Below are 20,396 nucleotides of genomic sequence, written 5' to 3'. Positions count from 1 at the left end.
TGTTGGCGAGAAATTGTTGAGGTAGTGGTGGTATTGAATGTCTGTTGTATGGTTGTCTTTATGTTTAGTATGCATTTGGTTGTTTGTGTACTGTGTAACTGGTGAGGGTAGAGGGGATCTATGTCCTTGTGTAGTATTGTATAGTATTTATACGTTGTCCATGTGTTGTGAATGCTTGGATTGTGTCCTGCTGCATAGTAGAAAGGGTTGGGCTGAATGGCCCTTAGGGGTCTCTTGGATTCTATGCTTCTATTATTATTACTATGACTATGACTATGACTATTATTATTATTATTATTATTATTATTATTATTATTATCATCATGTTCATTATCATCATTATTATGTAGAGGCTGAATGGCCATCTGTCAGGAGTGTTTGGATTGTGTCCTTCTGAATGGTAGAAGGAAGTTGATGTGGATGATCCTTAGAGGTCACTCCAAACCTTAGGATTGTATGTTGTTGTTGTTATTATTATTATTATTATTATTATTATTATTAGTGTTGAGAGGCTGGGTGGCCATCTGTTGGGAGGGCTTGGATTGTGTCCTGCATGGCAGAATTGGGTTGGACTGGATGGCCTTTAGGGGTGTCTCCTCACTGTCTGATGCTATGATTCGATGTGTATTATTATTAGCTAACTCTGCCTGTCCCCTGGGTGAGTTGGTTGCTAGGAGACCAAGTGGGCGGAGCTTAGTCTTCTAACTAGCAGCAATTGGATAAAAATAATTATTCCTCTCGCTCTAATTAGGACTTTATTTTTCTTTTCTTTTTGTTGTATAAACCTAGGGGCGTGGATGAAGGGTTGTGCTGTCAATTTTCGAGGTTGGGGGGCCTTTAGTTTTGTTGTTTTGTTGGTCGCCGAGATTCCATCACTCTTTTATATATAGATAGATAGATAGAAGATAGAAGATAGTCATGGCACATTCAATGTGCAGACAAGGATTGTAGAGGTTCAAAATAAACTAAATGATTCAAAATACACGTCTCTAAACCAAAATCATCCTTATATAGGAAAAGCGAGAATTCCTAAAGCAGAATCCAAAATAATATAATCAATGTATTACAAATACACATATTCATAGAAAGCATAGCTCTTATACACAAGGTTTGTGAGTCCAATGACATACAAAATTCATGTTCCACATAGAGGACTGTACATTCAAAGTTTGTAAATCCTTTTTGAATCCAAAGTTTTAAACAAATCCAAAGTTCATAACCATCCACAACTGGTTTCGACTGTGTAGTGTTCCTCAGGTGGTAGTTTATGAAGTTACAGAAAACCTAGAAGGGCCAATTTTCCAATGTAGCAAGTTTCTCAGTGGCTGCATTTGTACTAAGTTCACAATCTCTGCAAGGTGAGTCAACGTTCCTTTTATATGTTGTTTGGTCAGGTGAGTCCAATAGCCTGACATTTCAGTATCTAAACCTGGGACTTTGGGAAGACAGCTGGTAATCATTCTGCTGATGTTATTTTAAGTGCGATGATACCTTATGTATCAACAACAGTAGCAGATGGCATGCAATTTAAACAAATTAAGGAAAATAGACACACAGGAACTCATACACTTTTCAAGGCAGCACTCATGCCCTGAGATTCTCCTCTTGCTCTGAGGACCGAAGAAAAAAGTCCAAGGCTCAGGACAAGAGGTCCTGAGGTCTGGGAATCCTAAATTTTGGATGCCAGCCTATATTAGAAATTAGAGGCCAACTAAGCTTCTGTTGTTGCATCCCAGAAGAAAAGATAGATTACATTGTCAAATTAATGCAGTTGGATGCTCCTTTAACTGCCGTAGTGCATACTATCAAATCCTGGGAGTCGTAGTTCGTTGGGGCACAAATACTTTGACAAAGAAAGCTAAAGGTATCGTGAAACTGCAATTCCCCTGATTCCATACTATTGAACCATCTATATATATAAAAGTGTGATGGCATCAGGGCAGCGGACAAAACAACAAAACTACAGGCCCTCCAACCTCGAAATTTGACAACACAACCCATCATTCACGGCTCTAGGTTGATACAACAAAAAGAAAAGAAAAATAAAGTCCTAATTACAGGGAGAGGAATAATAGTTTTTATCCAATTGCTGCCAGTTTGAAGGCTAAGCTTGGTCTCCTAGCAACCTACTCAGCCCAGGGGACAGGCACAGTTAGGCCTCACTTAGGCCTCTTCCACAGATTATCAGATTTTAACTGGATTATATGGCAGTGTAGACTCAAGGCCCTTCCACACAGCTATATAACCCATTTATAATCTTATATTATCTGCTTTGAACTGGATTATTTTGACTCCACACTGCCATATAATCCACTTCAGTGTGCATACTAAACATAAAGACAACCATACAACAGACATTCAATACCACCACTACCTCAACAATTTCTCACCAACACCACCAGACAACTCCACAGCAACGCGTGGCCGGGCACAGCTAGTGGTAATTAAAGTGGGGTCAAATTGTATTGCTTCTACAATGTAGACACAGCCAAGGAAAATTTGGTGGGACTTTCTTGCCCTTTTTTGAAACCTGCCAAAACTCACGCACCTTCCTCATGTCTTTGTAGTTGTGATGTCTAAAATCCAGTTTATCGTTGGTCACCGGCAAGTCATCCCACAGATAGATGTTGTTTGGGTCTGGAAAGAAGAGAAGGAGGAAAAAGTGAAAAGTTGGGTTTTTGTTCTCACTCCATTTTGGTAGCTTTTGTCATTTTGTAGCCAGGGACAAAGTGGAGGGAGTGAAAGCATCCATGAAATGTATGTCATGACATTTCCAGATCTCACACAAAAGCAAACCACTGCAGTGTAACTCCAGCCAAATACCCCCCCCCCCCAAAAAAAAACAAAAACAAAAAAAACAACACACAGTGTTTTAGCTTTGGATAGCATAGGGAAGGGTTAACACCTCTGTGGGGTTTCTTTTGCTATCTGTGTCCCTGTTCAGAAGATTTCACCCCACTTTCTGTCCCTGTGATAATTGGATTTTGCAACATTTGGCTTGTTGTGGAAACAAGGACTGCTGATAAAGCTGGCCCTTGGTGAGACAGTAATTATATAATCAGCTTCGGGTGGTATTAATAATTTATCCTGCATTTTATTAGGTCCTTACCTACTATGCACTTTAATTCATCATTTTATTTTTGCATTGTTGCCTCAGTTTCCCACCTATGGAGATGATAGAACTGTGCCTGGTGGCTGACTGATATTATTAACTATTGTTATAATATTCTTGTTTGTCAGGGTAATGGTTAAATATAGTGAAATGTTTAACTCATTGTTTAAATGTAAGTGTGTGTTTGCTTCAGTAAGCAATCCAGGACAGAAGTAGTTAAGCGCATAGAGCAATGATTTATTGCCTAGAGGGAAAAGGAACGATACTTCCGCTTTTGCCTGTAGAAGGAAACAAGTCACAGAGCGGTTGGTGGGGACACGAGACAGGGCCTTCTCTGTGGTGGCCCCCCGACTCTGGAACACCCTCCCCAAGGATCTCAGACAGGCCCCTACATTGGCAGTGTTCAGAAAGAACTTGAAGACCTGGCTGTTCCAATGTGCCTTCCCAGATTAATAGGAAATCTCCAACACCAAGTCCCATAAGCACTTTATTAGAACTAAGATCGTATATCGCACTCTGCACTTGCCCTATAAGCCTTATATATCACCTGTCACATCAGCACTTTTAATCTTGTACCCATTACTCTGGCCCGGCCCAGTTTTATTGTGTTTTAGCGTATTGTTTATTGCTTGTTGTTTATACTGTTTTAATTGTTTTAATTTGCCTTTTTGTTTTGTATTGTTATATTGTGTGTTGAGGCCTTGGCCTTTGTAAGCCGCATCGAGTCCTTCGGGAGATGCTAGCGGGGTACAAATAAAGTTTAATAATAATAATAATAATAATAATGGAATTTGGGAGGAGTTATTCTTTACTGATAAGAGTAGTCGCCATTAATCTTGCTGTTAGAGAAACATGTGTCTGAGTAGCTCTGGCTGCTATTTATGTATATAGCTGTACAATAAAGATTTATTACCACTGGGATCAGCAGACAGCTATGCAGTCTTATTTGTTTGTGTTTCTAGGCAGATGCTGAGTTGCTGAATGGAGGGGAGAATTGAGACAGAAGGCTGTAAGTGTCTCAATATATCCACTTCACATCCGTTGTCCACATCTGACATTGTTTTTATATTGTATTACTGTTTTTGTCTTTTTATACTGTGAATTGTGTTTATGTTGTTGTTTATTTTGTGCAATTTTGTCATCAGACTCCGCCCCATGTGAGCCACCCTGAATTCCCACAGGGAGATGGTTGTGGGATATAAATAAAGTTTTATTATAATATTATTATTCAGTGGAGACACCTATTCCCCATGATAATAACTCTTTCAGGAATGGATTTCCCTTTTGAGGGGTAGATTTCTCTTATTTCCTGTTGTCTCATCCCTGTTCTTAACTGTGAGCCATTTGTAAGTTGGATGTTTGTAACTCGGGGACTGTCTGTATAGGCCTTGTTCAGTTTGAGCCAAGGCTCTGCTCCAAGGGCTCACCTGGCACGGTGCAACCCAGGACCTCCATCCTTAGGCAGATGGTCCCGTTCTCAAACCAGGTTTGAGGGTTGATGCGAAGGTATCGAGCCACCACTGGGACGGGGAACGGGTTGAGGACTGGAGTCTCCGGGTCCTTATTTCCAGGGAATACCTGCAGCAAGAGGAGAGAGGAAATCAGACCAAAGCAAGCCAAGGAGTATATAAAAACCCAAATCCAATTCTGTGACGTAATGGTTATGATTTTAGGTCTAGGAGATCCCAGTTCTAGTTCCCAACAAATTGTGAAACTTACCGGATGAGGTTGAGGCTCTCAGCCTGACCTATCTTTCAGGATTGTTATGGGAACATAGTAGGGAGGAAGAGAGGACATTATTTCATCCAGTTCGAAGCATTTCTGTACAGTTTGGTAGCCTTGTTCTTGTTGTGGTTCAGTCTGATGATGAAGCGGGATTCCGCTCCTCTGAACCTGGAAATGTTGCACAGTCTAAGCAGCCAGAGATTCAGAGAAGGCCACAGGCAGGCAGCCAGGATGAGATAACAGAGGCTTTAGATCAGAGTGACCTTTCACAGCTCTCCCAATGGGAGGAGGGCAGGGAAAGTCAACAACAGCCAGATGGTTCTGAAAGTGATAACAAGCAAGTTCAATTAGACAGAGAAACAAGGCTGAGTTTGAGAACCAAACTCGCTAGGCATTCACTAAGGATTGCCACCAAAAGGCTGGGAACCCAAGGTCAAAGGAATGCCTTCATGTCTTGTAAGAATGGATAAATAAGGTGAAGCAGATCAAGCAACTTTGCTACAGAGCAAGGTCTCCTGTTTTCAAGCCTTGAATCTTTGTTCCAGTTTTGCTGGTGCAGCCTTGGTTCCAGTATTGCCTATGTATTTTGGAGAAAGTCTTCTTGCATTCATGTTCTTGTTTGAATCCTGTTTGAATCCTGTACTTTGGATTCTGCTTTGAAAGTCATGCTTCTGTTTTAAGTCTTGCCATTTAAGGATTTACTTGCTGCCTTGGGACATTGAATTATATTTGGATTTTTGCATTTCCTTATTGCTTTTTGTCTTACTTTTTGTTACCTTTTTATCAATAAACTGTTGATACCAAGTCTGTCTCAGTGGTGTGTGTTGAGAGCAAGGTGGACCCTCGCTGAGATGCAACAGTTCTTTTGCAATCATTCCAGTAGTATCCAAGCCAGCTTCTACTGCCCAACAGCTCTTACGACTAGCAAGTGTTTCCATTGAGATGGAATCCCTTTTTCTGTAGTTTGAATCCATTGCTCTGTCCTAATCTCTAGCAATGCCCCTCCCTCACTATGACCTCCCTTCGAATATAGAAACCTGACTCTCATGTCCTTTCTCAACTTCTCTTCTCAAAGCTAAACACGCCCAGCTCCTTCAGCCAAAGGATTCTTGGTTTCCAGAGCTTTGACCATTTTGTCACTCTTCTCTGGACTCCTTCCAGCTTGTTCATCTCCTTCTTGAATTGTGGTGCTCGGAATTGGACACAGAGTTATTCCAACTCAGAATTGAGTGGAACAATTGGTACTTCCTTTCATCTGAACACTATTCCTATTGATGTTGCTTAGAACCACATTGGCATTTTCCTGTTGTAACATTCTGAGCCAAGTTCTGTTCAGAATCCATGTCAGTTACTGTTTTTGCACTTGCATTTCAAATAATTAAGGCCTTTTATAGGATTCTTAAAACCAGCTTGTTCTTCCCCTTCATCTCTTTTTCCTAGGTGGGTTGTCATTTCACCTACTGATACCTGAATTAATTTAATTTTATTGGTATCTATTTTTATTTTACCAGTAGCGGCTGCATTCCCCACCCTTGGCTTATACTTGAGTCAATAAGTTTTCCCAGTTTTTTGTAGTCAAATTAGGTGCCTCGGCTTATATTTGGGTCAGCTTATCCTCGAGTATATACGGTACATTGTATCTCGCCAGGAACTCCAGGAGAAGTGGGTAATAAATGTATGATTATGATAAGTATGATTATGATGATTATTATTCATAGAGCCCCTTGTGATGCGTCAAAATGAGCTCTCTGACATGAAGTTAGGAGGCAAAAGGATTGTTTGCCAGGATGGACATGGCAAGAACCCATTTTCCCCAAGGCTATTAAGGGTCATACAGGGGAAAGGAAAGCAGATCTTTTGAGTGGCAGCAGGCTATGAATTTCCCTTGGCAGGAATGGCATAGCAGTTGTTGATTTCTCTTTGGTTAGCTTGGCACAGTACTATGGCACCTTGGGTCACTGATCCTATCCTGGAGGTGCCAAGATACACCTTAATTGCAATGTTCTTGTGACTTTTTATTATTATTAGAGGAGGAATAACAGCCAGGTTGAGTGGGAAAGAGGAATGGAAGGATGCTATGTTTTTTTTCTTCTGGATCCCAACATAATAGTTTTCAGATTATATAAGACTAGCTGTGCCCGGCCACGTGTTGCTGTGGTATAGTCTGGTGGTTAGGATCCCTAGGTTAGGAAGCAGCCTGGCTTTGAAGCTGTAAGGCTGTTCAGTGGTATTCAATGTGACCAATGGAGGATACTTATGGTTAGGAAGCAGCCTAGCTTTGAAGCTGTAAGGCTGTTCAGTGGTATTCAATATGATCAATGGAGGATACCTATGGTTAGGAAGCAGCCTAGCTTTGAAGCTGTAAGGCTGTTCAGTGGCATTCAATATGACCAATTGAGGATACCTATGGTTAGGAAGCAGCCTAGCTTTGAATCATAGAATAGTAGAGTTGGAAGAGACCACATGGGCCATCCAGTCCAACCCCCTGCTAAGAAGCAGGAAATCGCATTCAAAGCACCCCCGACAGATGGCCATCCAGCCTCTGCTTAAAAGCCTCCAAGGAAGGAGCGTCCACCACGGCCCCGGGAGAGAGTTCCTCTGTCGAACAGCTCTCACAGTGAGGAAGTTCTTCCTGATGTTCAGGTGGAATCTCCTTTCCTGTAGTTTGAAGCCATTGTTCCGTGTCCTAGTCTGCAGGGCAGCAGAAAATAAGCTTGCTCCCTCCTCCCTATGACTTCCCCTCACATATTTGTACATGGCTATCATGTCTCCTCTCAGCCTTCTCTTCTGCAGGCTAAACATGCCCAGCTCTTTAAGCCGCTCCTCATAGGGCTTGTTCTCCAGACCCTTAATCATTTTAGTCGCCCTCCTCTGGACGCTTTCCAGCTTGTCAACATCTCCCTTCAACTGTGGTGCCCAAAATTGGACACAGTATTCCAGGTGTGGTCTGACCAAGGCAGAATAGAGGGGGAGCATAACTTCCCTGGATCTAGACGCTATTCCCCTATTGATGCAGGCCAGAATCCCATTGGCTTTTTTAGCTGCCGCATCACATTGTTGGCTCATGTTTAACTTGTTGTCCACGAGGACTCCAAGGTCTTTTTCGCACACACTGCTGTCAAGCCAGGCGTCCCCCATTCTGTATCTTTGATTTCCATTTTTTCTGCCGAAGTGAAGTATCTTGCATTTGTCCCTGTTGAACTTCATTTTGTTAGTTTCGGCCCATCTCTCTAGTCTGTCAAGATCGTTTTGAATTCTGCTCCTGTCTTCTGGAGTGTTAGCTATCCCTCCCAGTTTTGTGTCGTCTGCAAACTTGATGATCGTGCCTTCTAACCCTTCGTCTAAGTCGTTAATAAAGATGTTGAACAGAACCAGGCCCAGGACGGAGCCCTGCGGCACTCCACTTGTAAGGCTGTAAGGCTGTTCAGTGGTATTCAATGTGACCAACGGAGGATCCCTATGGTTAGGAAGCACCCTGGCTTTGAAGCTGTAAGGCTGTTCAGTAGTATTCAATGTGACCAATGGAGGATACTTATGGTTAGGAAGCAGCCTAGCTTTGAAGCTGTAAGGCTGTTCAGTGGTATTCAGTGTGACCAACGGAGGATCCCTATGCTTAGGAAGCAGCCTGGCTTTGAAGCTTCAAGGCTGTTCCACCATGGCAACGTTTTCAAAAAGTGCTGTTAGGCTCCTCTCACAGCTACAAGGTCCTTTAGGTGATGTAGTTGTTTCAGTTCCCACATGCGTGGTAAGCAATTGGACATTTTCTGTTATTTGGACTTTATTTTTCTAGGTTTTTTATTGAAAGACATAGATTGGATGACTATGTCTTTTGTGTCCAAATTTGGTGTGATTTGATTAAGTGGTTTTGTTGTTTACTCCATGGGAAAAGCGTACATTACATTTATATATATACTAGCTGTGCCCAGCCACGCGTTGCTGTGGCGAAGTCTGGTGGTCTGGGAAATAAAGTATTGAGGAATTGGTGGTAGTTAAGGTAAAGGGTAAACGTTTTCCTCTGACATTAAGCCCAGTCATGTATGATTCTGGGGGTTGGTGCTCATCTCCATTTCTAAGCCGAAGAGCCGTCGTATCCGTAGACTCCTCCAAGGTCATGTGGGATGACTACATGGAGCAGCGTTACCTTCCCGCCGGAGCAGTACCTATTGATGCACTCACATTTGCATGTTTTCGAACTTCTGGGTTGGCAGAAGCTGGGGCTAACAGTGGGGGCTCTCTCTGCTCCCCCAATTCAAACCTGTGACCTTTCGGTCCAGAAGTTCAGCAGCTCAGCGCTTTAACACGCTGCGCCATCAGGGGATATTATTTCCTAAAGGTTGTGAATATACAATATTTCTGATTGGTTTTTTTTGTCTGTTGGAGGCAAGTATGAATGCTGCAATTAGGAAAAATGATTAGGATGTAATGGCCTTGCAGCTTTAAAGCCTGGCTGTTTCCTCCCTGAGTTAATTTTTTGTTGGGAGGTGTTAGCTGGCCCTGATTGTTTCCTGTCTGGAATTCCCTTGTTTTCAGAGCGGTGTTCTTTGCGATATTTTATGTGCTTCTACTGTCTGTGGCCCTGAGAAAACAGAGGATTTTCCAGACTTTGATGATGGGAATACTTTGTTGGGAGGTGTTAGCTGGCCCTGATTGTTTCCTGTCTGGAATTCCCTTGTTTTCAGAGTGGTGTTGTTTGCGATATTTTATGTGCTTCTACTGTCTGTGGCCCTGAGAAAACAGGATTTGCCAGACTTTGATGATGGGAATACTTTGTTGGGAGGTGTTAGCTGGCCCTGATTGTTTCCTGTGTGGATTTCCCCTGTTTATTTACTGTCCTGGTTTTAGAGATTATATTGTTCTGCATTATTCTATCCCAGTAATTATTTCATATTAAAGAAGAATCTCACTTATCCAACATTCGCTTATACAATGTTCTGGATTATCCAACGCAGTCTGCCTTTTCATAATCAATGTTTTTGTAGTCAGTGTTTTAAATTCATTGTGATATTTTAGTGGTAAATTTGTAAATACAGTACAGTAGAGTCTTACTTATCCAACATGAACGGGCCGGCAGAACGTTGGATAAGCGAATATGTTGGATAATGAGGAATTAAGGATAACCCTATTAAACATCAAATTAAGTTATGATTTTACAAATTAAGCACCAAAACATCATGTTAGACAACAAATTTGTCAGAAAAAGTAGTTCAGTACACAGTAATGCTATATAGTAATTACTGTATTTATGAATTTAGCACCAAAATATCACGATATATTGAAAGCATTGACTACAAAAATGCGTTGGATAATCCAGAACGTTGGATAAGCGAGTGCTGGATAAGTGAGACTCTACTGTAAATACTACATAGCATTACTGCGCACGGAACTACTTTTTCTGTCAAATTTGTTGTATAATATGATGTTTTGGTACTTAATTTGTATAACGATTACCTAATTTGATGTTTAATTGGCTTTTCCTGAATCCCTTCTTATTATCCAACATATTCACTTATCCTGCCGGCCTGTTTACGTTGGATAAGTGAGACTCTACTGTATATTTCTAATCTTATATTATCTGCTCAGAACTGGATTATATGAGGCTCCTTCTTCACAGCTGTATAAAATGCCCACTGAAGTGGATTATATGGTAGTGTGGAGTCAAGATAATCCAGTACAAAGCAGATAATATAAGATTATAAATGGGTTATATAGCTGTGTGGAAGGGCCTTGAGTCTACACTGCCATATAATCCAGTGCAAATCTGATAATCTGTGGAAGAAGACTCAGTGAGGCCTAAATCGGCCTGTCCCCTAACTGAAACCTGGCTGTCCCTTGGTTGCTAGGCAACCAAGTGGGCAGAGATTAGCCCTCTAAACTGGCAGCAATTGGATAAAAAAATTTATTGCTCTCCCTCTAATTAGGACTTTATTTTTCTTTTCTTTTTGTTGTATCAACCTTGAGGTGTGGATGATGGGTTGTGTTGTCAAATTTTGAGGTTGGGGGGCCTGTACTTTTGTTGTTTTGTGAATTGCCGTGATGCCATCACTCTTTTATATATATAGATAGATTGGCCAGTTATAGAGTGTACACCAGAAACTGGGATGGTGAGAATGTCAACTTTAATTGCAAACACATTTTGAACAAGTTTCTATACCTACAGCTTCCAAGGAAATGTCAAAATTGCTGTTGTTGTATGCCTGGAAGTCATTTCCAATATACGGTGAGCCTTTCTGAGATTTTATTTGGGCACAAGAGATGCTTTTCTCTAAGATGAGAGAAGGTGACAGAGGGTTTCTGTTGCTGTGTAGGGATTTGAACCCTGGACTCACCGAATCTTGTTGAAGTAATGCTATAGGATATCTTAGTTGGAAAGAAAGATAATCTTTAACAGCAATACTATGCTATACAATTAAATCTCCACATTCAGTGTGGGCATGGACAAATTTGGGCCCTCCAGGTGTTTTGGACTTCAACTCCCACAATTCCTAACAGCCTACCGGCTGTTAGGAATTGTGGGAGTTGAAGTCCAAAACACTTGGAGGGCCCAAGATTGCCCATGCCTTGTCTAGCATATGGCTCCAAGGGAATTGTAATGTTCATGCCTGAAGAGACCCATGGACTCACCGCCTCTTCGCTCCCGTTCTTGCAAGGCAGCCAGCGATGGGTGTCATTGCTGAATTGTACCTTGTATGATGTTACCCAGCTATACCTGGTGGAAGAAAGAAAACGTAAACAATTGGGAATGTTAACACTGTGCAACTTCATTTCCAACTTCTGGTGACTCTATTGTGCGGTTTCCTTGGCAAGATTTGGTTCACCAATTTCGCAATGTTGAAATTCCGCTCCTCTTCAATTCTAGTATGGCCATGTTCATGAAATCTAACTTTATAAAAATTATATAAACTATATCAAATGAAATTAATCTTTAAAGTGTCACTAAAACACAGCCCGGGGCTGTGGCGCAGACGGGAGAGCAAGCCAGTGCAATTAACTGCGATGAATCACTGACCAGGAGGTCATAAGTTCGAGGCCCGCTCGGAGCTATGTTGTTGTTTGTCTTTGTCCTATGTTAAAAGGCATTGAATGTTTGCCTATATGTGTAATGTGATCCGCCCTGAGTCCCCTTCGGGGTGAGAAGGGCGGAATATAAATGCTGTAAATAAATAAATAAATAAATAAATAAATAAATAAATGATCTTTAAAACTGCCTTGGGACAGAAAATGGCTCAAAACTGGCTAATGTATGTAAGCCTAGAGGCACCCGGGATTCATTGGTGAGATGATCTGTTGTATTTCTGCAAACCAAAACTCCTTCCCATTGATAAATCTCTTTCTCATTGATAAATCCTCTTACGTTGTCAGGGGTTCTTCTTCTTCAGAAGAGGAAGGGGAGCAGGAAAGTGCTCATGAATCTGAGGGTGAGTTGGAATCTGAGGAGGAGACTTTGCTAGTACCCTCATTCCAGGAGAGGAGAAAGGAAACAGAGCAGAGACGTCATTCAGCTAGATTAGCTGACAAAAATGCAGCTGAGTAATTAGGAACTGCCCTAGCAGCTGTGTGGGGACCCAGGGCTATAAAGCAGAAGCAGGTGCAGCCAGCTCTTGCTGGTAACAAACTGACTCTAATGCCTTCACTCTCTGTGTGCCTGCTCCAAGTCTGCATCTGGATTTATGCCTGTTTCTTTGTCTGAAGAAAGACTTCCTGGCTTTCTTTTGCATTATTTCACTGAGTGTACTGTACTTTATGTTTTGCTGAAGTAAAGCAGTTTTCATTTACTTACCACAATGTCTTAAGGCTGTTCTTGAAAGACAAAACAGGACATACGTGTGCTGGGAAGCTTGCATTGATGAGATTGGGACTATCAGCTGATACGGATCAGTGGACATGCTGTGGGTAAGACCTGGGGCTCACTATTCCATCAAGTGACTCCAATCACTCTTTTTGTTTTCTGGACTACCGCTCTGAGTTTCCCTGGACTGGACATTAAGTTAATCATGGAACTATTTGCGTTTGGCATCAACACAATCCTGGACTCACACACCTCAACCGGGGTGGTGTGGGGGACACCTTTAAATGGATTTGGACTCAGAATTCAACAACCACAGCTATTGTTTTTCCCAGCCATGGGGGGGAATCCTCCAACCAGTGATGTTAGGAGGAAACCCCAGCCAGGCCAGCTTTTCCACCAATCAGGGGAAGGCATGGGTATTTTGATTGACTATAAGAAAAAAATGGGTTCCCAAGGGCTTGAATGGACAAATGTCCACTAATGGAATAATAACAATATATTAAATATCATTAAACATTGTATTATAATATCTTTTCATTATTTTATTTTATCAACTGTGTTTAATGTATCAAGAGAACAACTTGTAAGCCACTGTATGTTCCCAATAGGTTCCACAGTATCTATGAAAGACTTTATGGTTCATTGAGTACATTCTTGAATTGTTTGAATTAAATAACAAAAGTAAGCAGTATGTATTTATAGTTGTCAATTTTACTAAGCCAGAATACACTTTGTACAATTGTATTAATGTTACCCAATACTTGCAGACCCTACCACCAGACGAAGACTATAGGTAGTTGAAACCAGTTGTGGTTCAGGGGTCTACTCATCTTTTATTATTTATTTATTTATTATTTACTACATTTATATGCCGCCCTTCTCACTCCGAAGGAGACTCAGAGCGGCTTACAAATTACAGCTTACAAATTACATTCACATACAATACATTATATTATTAGCATAGTACAATACTAGCATTAAATAATTATATTGTACTATATCATTATATTGAAATATTATGAGTAATACTACATTTAATATATAATATATAATTAATATTATTAAATTGTATTATTATCAGTATTATATCGTAATACATTATAATATTATCAATATTATATGTATATAAAATATATAATATTATTATATAATATTATAAATTAAGTTGTATATTATATACTCTCTCTCCCTCTCTCTATATATAGTAACAAGCTATGCCAATTCTACATACACACACACATAAGAAACAAGAAAATAAGAAAGTTTACTTTCTTTAAATAAATAAGAAAGTTTACTTACTTTAGTAGGAAACAAGAAAATAAATAAGAAAGTTTACTCCATTGTGAATGTAACTACCATTCATCATACTGTGAATGCAACAGTTTGATGGTCATTTGTAACCATTTATTTGAAATTTATATTCATTTATTGTACATAATACAATGTTTAATGATATTTAATACATTGTTATTATTCCATATTTTGAATGACTGCCAAAGTGGATAAAATGCTCTGTATTTCTCTGTATATCGGTTCTTTTGAGCACAGACTCTATATTATTTTATTTATTTACAGTATTTATATTCCGCCCTTCTTTCTCACCCCGAAGGGGACTCAGGGCGGATTACAATGAACACATATAGGGCAAACATTCAATGCCAACAGACAAACAACATACATTAGACAGACTCAGGCATTTTTAACATTTTTCCAGCTTCATGATTCCGGCCACAGGGGGAGCTGTTGCTTCACTGTCCAGTAGTGGCTGTACTTCCTCATTCCTTTCCTCGTGTTTTGCTGGCAGTTTTATGGTGTTGTAAATTAGCCTCCCGCATAAAGCGTCCCTAAATTTCCCTAATTGACAGATGCAACTGTCTTTCGGGGCTGCATAGGTCAACAGCAAGCCGGGGCTATTAATGGTCGGAGGCTTAACCCGACCCAGGCTTCGAACTCATGACCTCTTGGTCAGTAGTGATTTATAGCAGCTGGTTACTAGCCAGCTGCGCCACAGCCCGGCCCAAACATCCTTTCTATACCGACATCCTTTCTGGCTGGAAAGAAGAAAACTTCTGTCTGTTGCCTTCAAACACAGTTGGTGTCTCCATCTGTCATTTTGGGAATAGTGAAGCGCGCTGGGCACTGAATCACATTTCACAGTTAGGTGCAATTACTTAACCATGGATTCAGAGGGGATCTGAACAAGACAATTAACCCAAGAGGCAAAATTCCCCAACAGATAGCCCCTTGAAAGTTATGGCTAACTTTGGGAGCGACTGCTTTCTCACACTTACGTCCAGATGGAGTTTAGCCCTTGTGTGATGATGCCAGTGAAGCGTGTTAGTCGCCTGGCGTCGATCTCCAACCATTGCTTCTTGTCCTTGTGTCCAGCGCACCAGCCTCCATCATACAAATCGTCGTCATGGATGCCAGACTGGAGGAAAACAAACCAACCGGAGGAGGGAATCAGTGCCATTGATCTTGGACTATCATAGCTCAATGCCTGGGAATCCCAGGAGTTGTCATTTGGTGAGGTACTAGCACTCTTTGGCAGGGAAGGCTATGGAGCTTGCAAAATGACAACTCCCAGGACTCCATAGCATTCAGCCATGGCAATGTAAGTGGCAATTGTATTTGGTTTTGCTTTACTGGAATTAAAACAAAGAAAGTGCACTAATTCTACATTATAGATGCACCCTTGGAATGAAATATCACGACTTCAACCAGCCTCACCTGGATGTTGAGGCGTCCACGATGGGGACCGAGTCCCTCTCGCTTGAAGCTGGAGGAGCGCAGCTGTGAGTCCCGGACCCTCAGAGACTCCAGTCCAAGTGGAGGACATTCTGGATCAAGGGAGAGGATGGGTAAGTGAAGCAGACAGCAAAACGAACCCAGCAGAACACTCAAATCCTCTCCTTTCTTCCTTGAGTTATCCAGGCTGCATCTACACTGCAGAATGAATGCAGTCTGATACCACTTTAACTGCCATACAATACAATACCCCGGGAACCCTTGTTGTTTTTGTTTTTGCTTTCTTTGAACGCACATTCTGAGGACTCTTTCTTGCTTGGGACTTTGATATTTTGTTTAAAGGGTAAAACCCTCATTCATAAAGATTATCAATTGTGATACTTTTTCAACCAAGCCTTATATCTGCATGAAACAACACTGAATATTAAGTGTTAACCCCAGTTTATGAACTCTTTCATTGGTTACTTTGGAAAATATATAAACATGAATGCAATGTTTGCTATAATGCTGTGAAATAGTTTATATTTGTTTAAATCTTATGTGCCTTTGTTTATTATACGTTTGCTACTTCGTTTCTATTATATACTGTGTGTAATAGGACAACCTTTCTCTACACTATATATAGATTTCTGTGTTATATCAGTTGTAGTGTCCCGCCTGCGCCACAGGCCCGGGCTGTGGCGCAGGCGGGAGAGCAAGCCAGCTGCAATTAACTGCAGTGAATCACTCTGACCAGGAGGTCATGAGTTTGAGGCCGCTCGGAGACTATGTTTGTTTGTCTTTGTTCTATGTTAAAAGGCATTGAATGTTTGCCTATATGTGTAATGTGATCCACCCTGAGTCCCCTTCGGGGTGAGAAGGGCGGAATATAAATGCTGTAAATAAATAAAATAAATAAATAGTTTGGTGAGGCACCAGCACTCTGGCAGAGAAGGCTAAAGACCTTGTGAAACTACAACTCCCATCGCATTGAACCACTGTAGTTCAGATGGTGTCAAACTACATTTATTCTACAGTCGAGATGCAAACATTTCTCAAGTGATATCTTTACATCCATTTTAAGTAGTATTGGATGGCCATCTGTCAAGGGTGCTTTAATAGTGTGCTTCTACTTTTGGACTATAACTACCAGGATCCCACAATTATACATGGTTTTTTACCCAAGCTCTGGTTCTCTGAATGGGAAGAAATCCTGTATTCCTATATCCAGCTGCTCAAGTTCGTTTTCTTTGTGTTGTTGAAGGCTTTCATGGCTGGGATCACAAGGTTGTATGTTTTCCGGGCTGTGTGGCCATGTTCCACAAGCAGCATTCTCTCCTGACGTTTCGCTCACATCTATGGCAGGCATCCTCAGAGGTTGTGAGGTACAGTAGAATCTCACTTATCCAACATAAACGGGCCAGCAGAATGTTGGATAAGCGAATATGTTGGATAATAAGGAGGGATTACGGAAAAGCCTATTAAACATCAAATTAGGTTATGATTTTACAAATTAAGCACCAAAACATCATGTTTAACAACAAATTTGACAGAAAAAGTAGTTCAATACGCAGTAATGTTATGGTTGTAATTACTGTATTTACAAATTTAGTACAGTAGAGTCTCACTTATCCAACACTCGCTTATCCAACCTTCTGGATTATCCAACGCATTTTTGTAGTCAATGTTTTCAATACATCGTGATATTTTGGTGCTAAATTTGTAAATACAGTAATTACAACCATAACATTACTGCGTATTGAACTACTTTTTCTGTCAAATTTGTTGTTAAACATGATGTTTTGGTGCTTAATTTGTAAAATCATAACCTAATTTGATGTTTAATAGGCTATTCCTTAATCCCTCCTTATTATCCAACATATTCGCTTATCCAACATTCTGCTGGCCCGTTTATGTTGGATAAGTGAGATTCTACTGTACCAAAATATCACGATGTATTGAAAACATTGACTACAAAAATGCGTTGGATAATCCAGAAGGTTGGATAAGTGAGACTCTACTGTATATGGAGAAACTAAGGAAAGTTTACATATCTGTGGAAAGTCCAGGGTGAGAGAAGAACTCTTGTCAGTTGGAGGCCAGTGTGAATGTTGTAGTTAATCACCTTAATTAGCATTAAATCGCTTCATGTCCTGGCTTCTTTCTGCCTGAGGGCATCCTTTGTTCAGAGTCATTAGCTGCCCCTGGTTGATTCATGTCTGGAACTCCTCTGTTTTCAGAGTGTTGCTTCTTATTTACTGTTCTGATTTTTGAGTTTTTTTTAATACTAGTAGCCAGATTTTGTTCATTTTCATGGTTTCCTCCTCTCTGTTGAAGTTGTCCACATGCTTGTGGATTTCAATGGCGTCTCTGTGTAGTCTGACATGATAGTTGTTGGAGTGGTCTGAGGATGCCTGCCATAGATGTGGGCGAAACGTCAGGAGAGAATACTTCTGGAACATGGCCATACAGCCCGAAAGACATACAACAACCCTTCGTTTTCTTTTTTCCTTCTGCACTTCACATTTGTTTGTGCAACAACCCTGCAAAGTAGGCCCTCGGTAGTCCCATTCTGCCAACTGTACATAGAAAGCTGTTCCACAATGAAAAAGAATATTAGTCAGCTGAAAAGAGTGTACAGAAATTGGCTGGGTTGGATTTCTGTGGTTGAGAGCAAAGCTTCCAATGGCTCCAGCCCTCCTGGATGTTTAAAAGCTCAATAGATACAGTAATTGCCTCTCGTCTCTCCCATGCCAGGAAAATTATAGTGTGCCAGGCTGCTTTTAAAGGCACAGAAGCCCTTGGCAATTAAAAAGCTGGCAATACTACTACTTTAAAACCAAATACACGACACAACAGGCTCTATTCAGAGAATTTATTCTCTCCTTAAGGCTTGGCATATGGGATATATATGATGGCAACGGTGTTCAATGCAAAAACATATAAAGATATCTTCAGGCTTACAGCTGTTTTCTCTCTCATAATACCAGCCCAGCTCTTGGAAAAGTTCCTTTTAGGATTGACAATTCCCAGAATCCCACATTCCCCTAAATAAAGTTTTGTAAACTCTGAACACAACTAGATATGAGACCGTCCTTACTGAGCAATTCTTTTTTAACAAAAGAAATAAATTGGCAGTGGGTTTAGATCAGGAATCGTTCTTCTCCTGATTGGTTCCTTTTTCAATTTTGAATTAAATTAATTGAAAACTAAAATGTGAGAGGAATAGGGTCAAAGCCCTGAACGCAACTGTTCAGTGACTTGAGTGCAGGGACAAAGATAAAGAAATAGAAAACAGGGAATGAAATAGGGAATGGCCACAAAAAAGGAAGAACAAGAGATCTCTTCCACAAGATCCAAGAAATCAAGGGGGAGTTTAAATCCAGAGTAGGGATTCTCTAATTCCAGAATGGGAATACATTTCATAACCAAGTAGAAATAAAAAGATAATGGAAATAATACTGAAGAACTATATAAAAGAGATTAAAAGTTGATAGACTGATTCAAAGGATAACCATTTGAAGATTGAGATATAATTTCAAAAACTGAAGTTGCACTTGGGGGATATAAATCACCAAGATGATGGCTTGCCAATAGAGTTGCTTCAAGCATCTGAGAAAGAACAGTTTCAACTAAATTCTGTTAATAAAAGAATGGCTCATAGATTGGAAACACTCAAGATATATCTCCAAGAAAGGGGACACTGGCATTTGCAATAACCACATGATCAATGTGTTTAATTAACCATGCAAACAAAAAGGATGCTCAAAATTCTCTTTAAAAGATTCTTATCATATATGAAGCAAGAAATGCCAGATGTCCAAGCTGGGTTTAGGAAAGTGCAACTAGGGATCATATTGCAATGTATGTTCGATAATTGAGCAGTGAGCAGATCAAGAACTTCAGAAGAAAATCAGTCTGTTTTATAGATTACATTTTGCTTTTTGTTCCTGGGTTGTAAGTGTCATTTCCTAATTGGTTCTATCATAAAAACATGGGGAAAGTTTCTTAACTTGCTATTGCACATTTAACTATAGTTTTTCAATGAATATCTCATCAAGTCTCACACAATTCAACCTAGTTTGTGGCAGCCATAAAAACCAAGGTTCTGGATTATAACAACTTGTACTTTCAAAGTAAGTACCACACATTTAAAAAGTAATAACACTTTCAAACCAGGAACAGAAACTCTTTCATTTTTTTCAAATTTTGTTACCTAGCATGATAGAAAAGCCTTTGATTGTTATAGATTGTGAAAAACTTTGCAATGCTCTAAAGAACCCAGATGTTTTCACTAGAAGATTCAAAATGATTTGTTTACTTATGCAAAACTTACCCGACCTGGCCTTTGCATTTTCTCTTGTGCGTAATGTTTGTTTTGAATAAAGATTTTGCTGATAAAGAAGCCAGATGTCCAAGCTGGGTTCAGAAAAGCAAAAGGCACCAGATATCATATTGCTAACATATGTTTCTGTTCTGGAGAGACTTATTTGCATAGAATTATGGAAATAATAGACCCATGTATGATTCCAAAGCAAGCTGGCTTCAGGAAAGGCAAAAGTTGTTGAAACTGACTCAGCTCATAGAAGATGGTTTTGAGAGGCAGCAGATGACAGGAGCTGTCTTCATAGACCTGTCAGCAGCTTATGACACTGTCAATCATCGCCTTCTCCTGAGAAAAACTTATAATATCACAAAGGACTACCACCTCACCTGCTTCGTAGGAAATCTGTTACAAATTAGGAACCTTTCTGTTGAATTCCAGGGCCAGAGAAGCAGATGGTGAAAACAGAAGAACGGCCTGCCTCAGGGGAACGTGCTTGCTCCATTCATGTTTATCATTTACACAACTGACCAGCCACTGCCAGAAAGGACAGAGAGTTTCATCTATGCTGACGATCGTGCCATCACTGCAAAGCAAGGAGCTTTGAAATGGTTGAACAGAAGCTCTTGAAGCTTTAGGTGCTCTTACTGCCTATCACAGGGAAAACCAGCTGATTCCTAATCCATCTAAAACACAGACTTGTGCTTTTCACCTTAAGAACA

General features: G+C 40.4%; 1 protein-coding gene across 1 annotated transcript in view; it reads right to left on the bottom strand.

The window, feature by feature from the left end:
- cpxm1 (carboxypeptidase X, M14 family member 1) overlaps positions 1–20,396 on the bottom strand; it is a 59,131-nt gene that overhangs the window by 19,808 nt on the left and 18,927 nt on the right. The window contains exons 3-7 of the mRNA XM_008122456.3: positions 15,354–15,463; positions 14,915–15,054; positions 11,459–11,543; positions 4,540–4,690; positions 2,549–2,637 (exon numbers count right to left, since the gene is read on the bottom strand). Of these exons, the coding sequence (XP_008120663.1) occupies positions 2,549–2,637; positions 4,540–4,690; positions 11,459–11,543; positions 14,915–15,054; positions 15,354–15,463 (575 nt within the window). The remainder of the gene's footprint in view (positions 1–2,548; positions 2,638–4,539; positions 4,691–11,458; positions 11,544–14,914; positions 15,055–15,353; positions 15,464–20,396) is intronic.

The sequence above is a fragment of the Anolis carolinensis genome, chromosome 5 (assembly GCF_035594765.1).
Source record: "Anolis carolinensis isolate JA03-04 chromosome 5, rAnoCar3.1.pri, whole genome shotgun sequence".
In the NCBI taxonomy this organism is placed as follows: Eukaryota; Metazoa; Chordata; class Lepidosauria; order Squamata; family Dactyloidae; genus Anolis; species Anolis carolinensis.
Note: the sequence above shows the minus strand (reverse complement) of the source record. Positions and strands in the feature narration are given on the sequence as shown.